Consider the following 12,536-nt stretch of genomic DNA (forward strand, 5'->3'; position numbering starts at 1 on the left):
TTCTAGGCCGAAGGACGGGTAACCTTGAACTTTCTCTCCCAAGGTGGAGGGTGAGAAGTAGTGGTTTTTAAAGTGGCACTAAGAGGGGCTGCAACTCAGGAAGCCGCAGAAAACTCAGCCACGTGTTACAGTTAGCACATCCGCCTTGGGCTGTCAATCTGAGCTATTAGGTTCAGTGCGAAAAAGAAACTGACGGATGAGAAAAGTTAAGTAGGGTAAGAGAGGTTGAGGGGAGGAGGCGATGGGAGAAAACAAGCCATTCGATCCATCGCTCCTAGTCAACAGTGGCGGTGCAGAGCGCTTCCTCCCTGTGTGACCTTGAGCACGTGCAAGTCCTCAAGCCTCCTATTCCTTGAACATCACGCCATCCACCCCAGATGGTTGTGAGGAATGGGCGTGTAATGCTCGTGAAAGTGCATCAGAGTGGAATTGCCCGTCACTGGAGGTTCAGGTCCCACAGTCATCACATAAATTAAAATCCATTTACACACCAATCCCTAGGACCTGGGCCTTCGACCTCAAAGGCCAAAGAACAACCTTTCTTGTTTTCACTGTGCATTTAGGCTGTGGCCTCCTTTTCTCTGAGACCATGGAGGTCAAGGGCAAGTAAGTAGAGATGGGGAGAAGCCACATTGTAAAATAAGCAGTTTTTTTTGTTTTACTTTCTGCCCCCTCCAAGCGTATAGAGTTCAGCTTGTGTAATTAACTGCATGTGTGATATGATGCCACTATAATAGATCATATTATATATCTCTAGGGATGTCACTACAACCTCAGATTTGAGTAGACTGTACCACTCAAATTTCCTAACTTGAAGGTATAGCGATGGCTCTCAAATTTTACTGAGCACACAGATCTCCTGGGGATCTTGTTAAAATACAAATTCGTATCCCGTAGACCTAGGAGAGGGCCTAGAATTTGCATTTCTAACAAGCTTCCAGGTGATGCTGGTGCCTCTGGTCTAAGAACCACACTTTGAGTAGCAAGGAGTTAAAAAGACATCAGCCTTGAGATGAAAAAACATCATCAGGATGGTGGTAGAGGCAGATGATTGCCTTCTGAAAATTTTGAAAATGTGGAAGTTTGCATTCAATCCTGGACACCCCTGGTGAAGGGAAGCAAAGAGCCTGTCCTTCCTAGAGAGGTCATCCTTGTACAGAGAAGAAAAGGAATTCACAGTCACTTACCATTCTTGGTGGGATCGTACTGGGCACAGCCCACTGCCAGCTTCTCCAGCTGAGCACAGCACAGCCATCTCCCGTCCATCCAGAAATTAGGGTGATACTTGGGCACCAAACTGTTGTTATTCCTGGTTTCTGAAAAGGGTTGACACCGGCAGAATTGTTATTTCCAGGTCAGTCTCTCAAGGGCCAACTTTGTAATTCCTTGAGATTGGACCCTGCTGTGTGAGCTTGCATGAGTATTGCCTAGAATAGTCAGAAAAATGGCCTTTTTTTCCCGGGCATATACATTTATGGAGAGTATACTGAATTTAAGCGTCAGCAGATCTGGCTTCTTGTCTGGCTCTGCGTTGGGTTGGTTTTGTGTCCTTAGGTTTGGCAAAACCCTCATCTGAGCCCCAGTTCCCACTGTGCCAGGAGGTTGTTAGACTGGGTCCGTGGGCCCCACAGAAGTGCCTTAGGGAACTTAGGGAAGGCTGAGTAGGTGGGATCCTCACCACCCCATCTCTCCCACCTTCAACCATAGCAACGTTGCTTTTATCCCTTCTAGACCTGTGGCTTTAAAGTCAGATTTTGGTACAGGAATGAAGAGGCTTTCTTGCTGACAAAAAAAAAAAAAAAAAAAAGTATAAAAAAATGGAGAACTAGACAGATGATCTCTAATGCTCCTTTCCGCTTTAGCATCCTGTGAGTAAAACCCTTTCACCCACGGAGAATGGCCAATGAGCACAGTTGGGTCCCTTTTGGTTACTTTGTACTTTAATGTTTGTTCGGTGCCTGTGGTTGTTAAACATGAGAGCACTTCCCAGTTTATCTGGCACTTGCCATTTGGGACTCGCAACAACCTTGGAAGAAGATAAGACTTGTATATTTATTCTCGTTTTTCAGATAGAGGCATCGTGACTCCCGAGATTTCAAATGGCCTGCCTACCCTCAGTCCCCACAGCTACCTAGAGTAATATTTGAACCCAGTTCTCCTGCAAATCCAGGGCTTCAGGCTAAATGACAATAAGAGTAATATGGATTGAGTGCTTTCTTTGGGTATGATTGCAAGTGTCTGACACATCCTCTTTTAATTCTCACAATAACCCTATGACTGCCTGTTACTAGTCAGAATTTATAGCTGAGGAAATGGAGACACTGAAAAGTCAAGGAATTTGCCCAAGGTCACACACTAATAATTGGCTGGAATTTTCTCCTTAGCCACCTGGCTCCACCTGTTACTTACGTAAACGCTGTGCTGGTTCTGAGTACGCTGTCGGGACAGCAAGCCCTAAAAAGTACCCTCACGATGATCTGAAAACCTTTAAGGCTAGTTGATACTTGTTGGGTGCTGACTACGGGCCTGCCTAGTTCCAAGGGCCTTACTCTTAGCAGCTCTGAAGGAAGGTGCTTTTTAAAAAATTATTCATTAAAGTATAGTTGACTTACAATATTAGTTTCAGGTGCACAATAGCGATTCATTATTTTTATAGATTACATAGCAAAGTTATTATAAAATAGGGACTATGTTCCCTGTGCTGTGCGTTACATTCCTGTGAATGTATTTATCTTCTGTGACTTATTTATCTTATGACTGGTAGTTTGTACCTCTTAATCCCCTGCGTCTATTTTGCCCCTTTTCCCACCCCTCTCTCCTCGGGAGACCGTTAGTTTGTCTCTGTGTATGTGAGTCTGTTTCTGTTTTGTTGTACTCATTTGCTTTATTTCTTAGATTCCACGTATAAGTGAAAACATATTGCATCTGACTTCTTTTACTTAGCATACTACCAGGAGGCAGGTACTGTTATTGTTATTCCCTCTTCCTCCCCTTGTTAAAACGATGGGGAACCCGAAGCACAGAGCAGTTAAGGAAGTTGCCCAGGCACACACGGCTAGTGAGTGGCAGAGCCAGGATTCAAACCCAGGTCATCCAACTCGAGGGCCCGCGCTCTTATTCTTCATACTATATGAGGAGTCAGCAGACTTTTTCTTAAAGGGCCAGATAGGTTTTGCTCACCAGGAGGCATAATTGATATATCCATATTATGGAGGTACTTACATAACCCTTTAAAATAGAACCATTAAAAATATGAGAAACAGATAGGTGATGACTTACAGGACTGGGATAGGGAGGCTGGGAGGGAGTCGTGGGAGGGAGGGGATATGGGGATATATGTATAAATACAACTGATTCACTTTGTTGTACAGCAAAAACTGGCACAACAGTGTAAAGCAATTATATTCCAATAAAGAGTTTAAAAGATATTAAAAACATCCTTATCTCAGAGCCTTACAAAAACAGGTGGCAAGCAAGAGTTGCCGGACCCTGTACTATACTGGTTGTTGCCCAAGTTGAAAACTTGGGACCCTCCAGCAACACCGAAAGGAAGAAATGTTTGACCATCAGCCACCCTTTATTCCATCGTGGAACTCAAGCCTTCGAGAGGATCTAGGGGTCTCAGGGATTCAATCGCAAAGGAGGTTAATTACCTTCTTTAAGGGCCAGCACCCAGCGCTGCCGGCTCTCACGGTCTGGAGCAAACACATACAGGAGGTAGTTGTCATGCACAACCTGGAGACATAGAGAGTTCAAGGTGAGCGGTACAGCTGGAGATGGATGACTGACAGCAGGCCCATCTGGCTTACCGGGCTGAGAGTGGGGTCTCAGGCTGTTGTCAGAAAGGCAAACATCTGGGTGATTCGGGGACTGGTGTCCTTTTTATCCAGATGTTTGGATGCTGTGCATATACAGGGTAAAACTCCCAGCTCATCTTCAAATACATGTCACCAGTATGCCATCACTAAATTAAAATAGCTGGAGAAAAGTGTTCTCCACTTAACTAGACAGCACTTTTATTTCTCATGTTAAAAAAAATTCTGGCCTATGAAAGAGTAAGGTATTTGATGATAAATATATAATCGAGATTTTTTTTTTAGGCTTCTTATTTTGAAATAATATAAGACACCCAAGAATTTCCAAAGAGAGTACAGAGTTCTTGTATACTTTTCACTCACATTTCTCCAATGATAACATCTTACATAACAAAGTACGTTTTTAAAACCAGGAAGTTGACACTGGTCCAATACTATTAACTGTACTACAGATCTTTGGATTTCACCAGGTTTTTTTTTTTCATGCACTCATTTGTAACTGGAATTTTAATGATGGGAAAAATATGTGTTACTCCTTTTGCTTTCAGTACTAAAAATTCCAACTTGTGGAGGTCACCTTTCCAGTAGGAAAAAAGCCCTTTTCTATGCCACATTAAAAAAAAAATGGAATATTAACTCCACAGACCAGGATGTGCAAGAAGATATCCACTCTTTCAGAACCATAAATGTCAAGAGCAGTAACAAGATTTAGATGAGGTCATGACCTGAAGACTAACTATACTCTCCACCAGCTCTGCCCAATAGAATTTTCTGCACTGATGGAAATGTTCTGAAATCTGTGCTGTCCAATAAATTAGCCACTAGCCACATGTGGCTATTAAAGATGTGAAATGTTTATTCATTGAATGTGGCTTAGTGTGACTCAGGAGCTGATTAATATTGTGTAATTTAAATTAATTTACATTAAATGTAAACATCCACATGTGGCTAGTAGCTACTGTATTGGACAGCACAACTCTAGACACTTCTCAGGTTATAAAATCTGAGTCTTTTTACTCCAGAACCTCCAAGCAATTTATAACCAAGGCTTATAATCTGTTGTCCCAAATCATGAGTAATCTGCACTTATGGAATGTTAGGCTTGGGCCATTGATATTTTTTTTCCTCCCCCCAGGAGTAGAGTAATTAGGGCTTTCCTTGAGGTAGGGAAGACATGGGGGAAAGGGAAGTGAATGACACCTTTTTCAAGATTTTGTGATTTATCTTTAATGAATGAATGCATCATTGACTGAAAAAACACAGCAGATTTCTTCTGGGCTTGGTCTAAGTTCTAACCCTGGAACAGTCACCTCTGTCCCACCTTCTCGTACAATGACTGAGCATTTCAACCATCATTCAAGGAATGGGGAACTAGCCCCTTGGCCTGATGGACTTACCTGAAATGGGTATTTATAGTGGCAGGGGATGATAATGTCACTTTTCACAATCTCGACACACTTGATTCGGGAGAGTTCGATGGAACCCTTCAAAGTGCGCTTTTTCTGTGGGGAGAAAAAGCACATTCTACTTAAGGAAGAAGGAAGACAATAGTTTTGTCCAGGCTGCTTCTAGAAATCCATTACTAGAAAAGATCCATTGTAAACCAGCCCTCCAAACATCCAGAAGCTGCTTCTTGGCCCTGAGTGCTTGAGAAGGAAACTCTGAGCAGACTCCTGGGAGAACACATTATTTGCATCGTCTTTTTGATGGAGTGACTGACTTCCATTCATTGAGCCTCTGTGTCTTATATCCCAGTGACCTGTGACAAACAGCAGCCTTTGCTGAACGTATAGCTGGAATGAGTAGTGCAATCTATGGGAAACCACACGTGCCAGTATTTTCTGCTTTGTGCCTGCCCGTGGCCTTATTAGCATAGTCAGTGGGCTCAGACCTGATCTGCTTGGTGGCAGATACCTTTAGCAGCACCTTCCTTTTCTACATCTGCCTTCTCTGTGTTCCTTAGTTATCCATGGTCCCACAGTGGCACCCCGTAGGACATTCCTGACTCTGCTCTATAACTATCCCTTCTCCACAGCCCCATCAAATTTTACGGGCCCCATGCCTCATTTCCTTGGAAGCTTGCTAGATGTATTCTTTGATAACTAATTCACATGATGGTCTTCATGATTTATAACCATGTTACATGTTACCCATTTCTAAAGGTCCTTGTCCTTGGATCCCAGGGGATGTTAGGTTGGTAGACCATCAGGCTTCACGGAAGGCTAGTTAGGGAAAAGCTTTTGGAAAGCAGGAGACTTTCACAGGTGCCTAGAATTAGGCTTCCATTGAGAATAGAGTTTAATTCAGTTATGGAACCAGTTGCAAAACACATATAGCTGATTCTTAAGAAAGAGGTAGCACAAATGCTGGTGAATTGGGCACAAGGTTGGAAAGGGCTAGGGACAAAGCTGGGCTCTGTCTCTAACCAGATCTGTGACCTTGGGTCATTCACCCAACCTCCCTGAACTTCAGTTTCCACGTCTGAGAAGTGAGGATAATAATGCCTACCCTTTAAGTGTTGATTGCAGAATAAAATGGGAATATGTAAACAAATTACCTGGCTTATGACAGATGCCCTCAATAAAGGGTACTCTCCCAATGAAAGAGGTTAAAGAAGTCCTAACTATAGCAAAAGAGTTGTGATATATGAGGGCACTTGGTGGGTATTTGGGAAGCTATAACATCATCAAGTTCTCCAGGAGTGAGCTTAGGCTTTATTTATCACGTTTTGATACTCAGCCTAAACTGAGATGAAAAAGGTCAACATGTGAGATGTACTCTCTATCAAATACAGAGAAGTTCTGTGGTATTTATTTTTTTAATTTTCTTTCTGAAAACTAATTTATTCATTTTTGAAAGTACGAAATCTATCCATGTGCATTGTAACAAATAAAATAACATGGAGGGGCTTCCCTGGTGGCGCAGTGGTTGAGTCTGCCTGCCAGTGCAGGGGACATGGGTTAGACCCCTGGGCTGGGGAGATCCCACATGCCGCGGAGCAGCTGAGCCCGTGTACCACAACGACTGAGCCTGCGCTCTGGAGCCCGTGTGCTGAAACTACTGAAGCCCACGCACCTGGAGCCTGTGCTCCACAACAAGAGACGCCACCACAATGAGAAGCCCAGGCACCTCAATGAAGAGTAGCCCCCACTCTCCACAACTAGAGAAAGCCCGTGCGCAGCAACGAAGATCCAACACACCCAAAAATAAATAAATAAATAAATAATAAATAAATAAATAAAACAATATGGAGATATGTGAAGAAAATATGTCTGGTATTTTAGTATCCTATCCTTCTCCACAACTCTGAGCTAGCCAAGGATAACCATCTGGAATGTATTTATCTTTCCCACACATAGAAACAAAAATGAGCATCTCCACATAGTGGTCTCCAACGTGCTTTTGTAATCTCAGGATGTATTAAGAGGTCAGTCTTCCCTCAAAAACCTATGAAAACATGTGCCCTTTGGACACAAACTATCTTCCCATTTAGAGGTTTCCATAGCTAGAAATACGTGCCCTGATCTTGCCCATAGTCATAGTCTCCGAAATGGGTAATCTGTTTTCAGAGGCAGAAGAGCACAAGAGAGCTGCCTTCTCAAAAACCATCTGCAGCTACAGGTGGTAAACAAGGAGTCTGAGCTTTGAGGTTATCTTGGTTTTCGACCTCTGTTGGGTTATTTCCTTAGTAGTGTATGTAGTAAAATGCACAGTAACATGACAGCTCTGTTTGCAGACATTTTGTTGCTCGAACCCACTAGGTCCTGCATTCTTGAGGGCAGAGATCAGGACATCAGTTACCGTATCCCCCAAGCCTATCACAGTGGCTGGTCCACAACGGGTGCCCATTTAGGATGTTATAAACGAAGGGCGCCAAGTTGGAACACAGCTTGAATAGTCTCAATCAGACTTAAGGTAATGCGTATAGCCATTCAGGAATATTTATCGAGGGCCAGCTCTGAGCCAGGGGCTGTTCTGCATGCACGAAATAGAGACGTGAACACGGTAGTCTTTCTCATGGAGCTCTAGTCTAATTGGGAAGGCAGACGATATAAACAAGCGCTCTAAGGAGCATAGGACAGGTTGATGTGGTCAGCAGTGGTCAGAAAGTAGGCCTCACTGGAGAGAGGGCATTTGAGAAGAGATTAGAAAGTCAAAAAAGGAGCCAGATAGGAGAAGGTCTGGGTGTGTGAGCACCGAGGTAGAATAAACAGCAAGAGCAAAAGCCCTCGGGTAGAAACATTCTGGATAAGCATCAGTTGTGAATAGCCTGGGATCATCATAATCGGGGCATCAAGTGGACATAAATAGTAACTGGAGTTGCTAATAAGGATACAGATTCTACGTGAAGTTCTGAAGCAGCGCTAACCCACAGAAACATGTGAGACGTATATGGAATTTAAAATTTTCTAGCAGTCACACTAAAAATAGCAAAAGGAAACAAGTACAATTAACTTTAAGAACAGTATTTTGTTAACCCAATATTTCTGAGTACGATCATTTTCCCACATAATTGACATAAGAAATTGAGACCTATTACTTTTAAGGACTAAATCTTTGAAATCGTGTATTTCAGAAGACATCTCAATTTGGATTCTCCACATTGCAAATGATCAATGGCCACACATGACTGGTGGCTTCCTTATGAGACAGTGTGGCTTCAAGATTTCCAAGAAAGATTTCTCTAAGCTCAGATGATCTCCTTTGACTTAATATTCGTTGAGTTCCAACATGGATTTTCAGAGACCATCCGGTGAGCCTTCTGTTGAAATGGAGCTCATGTTCCATCATCAAAGCTCACTGTCAGTCCCAAAGGAGTGATCAGGTTTCCCCCTCGCAATCCATCCTGCTTGGTCAGCCTCTCTGATATCCTGAGGCCAGTTGTCCCCAGATCTCCAAAGATCTGCCATGTGGTAAAGAGCAGGGTCATTGTGCCTTCCCTGAGCTGGGCACGGGGGACAGCGGGTCAGCGAGCTAAACACAGCTTCGTCTCTGGGAGATCGTGACTGCCTGTAATCATCCCAAACAACTGTGCTATTTCTGAAAAATGCCAGCATAGAACCTTCCAAGGAAACCACACAAAAGCCACAAGAGAAAGATGGACACCAAGTAAAGCAGGCCCTCATTCTTCCTCGCTATTCCGTGGGTACCCCTCAGGGTGAAAATCATAGAACTTCACTTGGCCTTGTCTCTTTTCTTGGCCACATTCGAAGCGGTCCTCATGTTCCAAAGCTTTACCCTGGACGTCTGACATGTGTCAAACACAATCCAGGAAGATGCTGATGCCCACATGTTTGTACAAGGCAAGCTTGTGCAAGCGACTTTCGTATCGCCTTTCTTTTTGTTAATCGTATATCGTGTGAAATAGAATTTTGGATTGCGACTTTCAAAGAGGGACAGGAAAAAACAAAAGTTAACAGTTGGGAGCATTTCCTATACTTCAGGCACTCCTCTCATTTCATCACGATCCTACAGAGTATTCTTCTCCCATTTTGCAGGTGAGGACATTGAGGTTTAGAGGGGCCACATCTCTTTATAAGTGAGGATACAAGCTCAACTCCGAGACTCCAGAGCCTGGGTGCTTAATGACTGCTTCATGGCTTTGCACCTGCCCCAACTTAATACAGGAAACTTTCATTCCCCAAACCCAATGCTGACCAATCAATTGCATGACCGATTTCTCCAAGCCATGACCCAGCGATTTGTTTCTGCTTCGTATGGGCGTGCAGTACTTATGCTGGATTTCAAAGGGGGAACAGAGAACTCCCGCTTCACTCCTATGTCGGCTCCTTGGCTTCTCAGCTAGTCCAGCAAATATATCAGTAAGAAGCTATGTGTTAGTTACCCTTGAAAGACCATCCCCACCCTTCTGAAAAACAGCAGAACTTCAGCTTTTTCCTCCAGTGAGGCTGAGTGGGACAGAAATGGAACTCTCGCATCAGGCAGACCCACGACTGCCGGACCAGCTGTGCAACCTCAAGCAAGGGTCTCAACTTCTCAGTTGCCTTGTTTTTTTCAAGTGCAAATAATAACAGTCCCTGAATCATTGGGTTAACTTAGAGGATTTAAAAGAACTACCTAAACCTACTAGCAAGAGAAAATCATTCAAATGATAAACCAACCACTCGAGTGTTATTTCCTTTCCTCTCCTTCTCCAAATGTGCCCATAGAACGAGACCGCACTCTCTTGTCTTTATGTGTCCACATTTTCTTTGGGGATTTTCTTTCAGGCAAATATGTAACTGGGAACCACCATTTGGGAGGACAACATTAATATTTAAGTGGTGATCCTGGTGATTTTGACATTGTGGAGTTATTTGTTTACTTTGCCCATTATTTGTAAAATCAGGGCAAAACCTTGAAAGCGGCCTTTTGCCTGGTCTTCCCAGCTGTGTCACATTTGCTCTCATTATAGCAAATGTGAGGACTTTAGCTCTCTGCTTCCCTTCCCCCTCACCCGTCAAAACCTCCCCAAAATAGTCATTCACCTAAGGTTTAACGTCCTGATAGCTTAAGGCTTGGCTTGTTTCGCAGGAGGATTAGGACAGATATTAGAGACTTAAACCTAGAGGGAGATTTGATAATCAAATTTCAGACATCAGCTGGAAGAGTGTTTTAAGGAACCAGTATTTTTCAAAGGGGAGTGTTGTGTTTAAGACTTTCTCGGATCACACTGTAAAAGGAGCCACATGTTGCCTTCATCAGAGTTTCTTCAAGATTCGGAAATCTTTTTGATGATTTTAACCAGGTATTTTGAATATCTTGTTCATTGCGTCTTCTGGGGTGTGGTACAGCCAGCCGTTGCACCAATCTGGAGTGTCACAATGATCAATCGCAATAAAAACTGATGTCATGTGAAGTGACTTCAGTGACTGACTTGGGGATTGCTTCCCCCACCCTAACGGAACGTGTACTATCAGTTCTAAGACTGGTTTTAGGGGCTTTCCTGGATTCTAGTTCCATCGCCTCTGTAAAACATGCTGGAGGGAACCCATGGGTTCCCTCCCAGTCTCCCAATGCAGCTTTCTGTCTCTTTTGACAGAGAACCCTTATGCTGCAGGGGGCACAAGCAGAGAGTTGGAACTTGGAAAAGTCATGGTTTGAATCCCGAAGAGAACAAGTAATATTAGGCAAGTTGTATTAGTTCTCTGGGCTTAGTTCTCTTAGGTCTTCTCAATCGTTTAGTACTTGGGGAGTAATTGGGATGTTGCTGACAGCTGCAACTCAGGGTTATAATGACCCGAGCTACTTGGTACCTGATAAAGATGTGATCTTTGCTGTCTCAATGGAAAAAGCAGCGTCTTTTGGAACACCAGTGTAATTTGTAATTAGCTGTCGCTGGTTCTTCCCTCTCCCAGCTCATCTTCACCTGGACCTACCCCCACTAAACTTCAAAGTTCTGGGAAGACCTGGAGCTAAGGTAGCATGTTTTGAGACTCCTGGACTGACTTAAAGCCAGGAAACTATGATCCATCCCACACCTGCCTTCTTTTCTTTCCACAGGACCTTTTAGTCATGGCTGAACCAGAGCCAGCTGGCTTTCCTCCCCTCAGCCTTTCACACTGTGGTTTATGATGAGGCTGGTTGTGCTGTGGGGAAAACACTCAAGCGTCCCTTAAAGTCTGCCCTCTTGTTAGTAGTAACACCCTGACTCGCTGAAAATAAAAGGATTTTACCCACCCTTTTCCCATCTCCCCGCAAAAACAAAAAAACAAGGAGAAAGAAAGAAAAGAAACAGGACTATACTCTCATACAGTTTCCAGACACAATTTGGGATCCTCTACTAAAATTATGAATGTATTTTCTCACAAGAAACTATTAAGAGCAGATACTCCTGGGAGTAGTTCTGGGGTTCGAGAGCAGGAAGTAGAAAGAGAGACTTTCTTTTCACCTCGTATCCTTCTATACTGGTTCACTATTTTACCATGGGCATGTATTTCTTTTATTGTATTTAAAAGCAGTTAACCAAAATCAATAAATACATTCCCCTTATAGGATGTATCCTGTGGAAACATTTGTTCAAAATATATAAAGACGTAGGAAAATCCTTGTGGCATTATTTGTTATACTAAAAAGTTGAGAGAAACCTGAATTCCACCAATAGACAAATGGTCAAATTAGTTACGGGTCATCTACCTTGTGACCACTCTGTAGCCATCAGCAAAGACTAAAGTTGGTCTATACGGAGGGAAAAATATATATTAAATGTAAAAAGCAGGTTTAGAGCAACAGATGAAACCCTCTCATTTTTGGGAAAAAAAGATAAAATATATATTAGTATGTTCAATAATCAAAGAAATAATACAAGAAGGAACACTGCTATACTGGTTCTCACTCGTGGATGACACTGTGGCAGACTTTTGCAGTATAAGTTATATGTTACTATAATATTTCAAGTTTTTGCAGTAAGCATGTAAATTGACCAAGCAGAAAGTAAAAATACTATTTTAAAGTAGTCACAAATTTTAAAAACACCACACTGTAATACAGTTTTGGCAGATGACTGTGGGAGAAGGCCAAGTGGTACACACCACATGCTGGGTGTGCAAAATGATTGTAGCTCTTTGCCTTTGTAACCTCATGACCCCGTTAGCAGTCAGTGGCAGCCAGGCAGCACCTGAAACTTACTCTTCTGTATACATGGAGGGTCAAGTTCATGACATTTCTTCTCATGCTTTTCTTGAGTGATAGCTGCTTTTCTTCATAGATGAATAAAGCAAC

The 12,536-nt window shown here is 43.0% G+C and overlaps 1 protein-coding gene across 2 annotated transcripts in view; it reads right to left on the reverse strand.

The window, feature by feature from the left end:
- Positions 1-12,536, reverse strand: part of ITK (IL2 inducible T cell kinase) — a 64,548-nt gene that overhangs the window by 39,591 nt on the left and 12,421 nt on the right. For both annotated transcript variants that reach the window (XM_057730147.1, XM_057730154.1), the window contains exons 2-4: positions 5,213-5,317; positions 3,654-3,735; positions 1,188-1,316 (exon numbers count right to left, since the gene is read on the reverse strand). In XM_057730147.1, coding sequence (XP_057586130.1) covers positions 1,188-1,316; positions 3,654-3,735; positions 5,213-5,317 — 316 coding nt within the window. The remainder of the gene's footprint in view (positions 1-1,187; positions 1,317-3,653; positions 3,736-5,212; positions 5,318-12,536) is intronic.

Source organism: Hippopotamus amphibius, chromosome 1 (genome assembly GCF_030028045.1).
Source record: "Hippopotamus amphibius kiboko isolate mHipAmp2 chromosome 1, mHipAmp2.hap2, whole genome shotgun sequence".
Classification (NCBI taxonomy): domain Eukaryota; kingdom Metazoa; phylum Chordata; class Mammalia; order Artiodactyla; family Hippopotamidae; genus Hippopotamus; species Hippopotamus amphibius.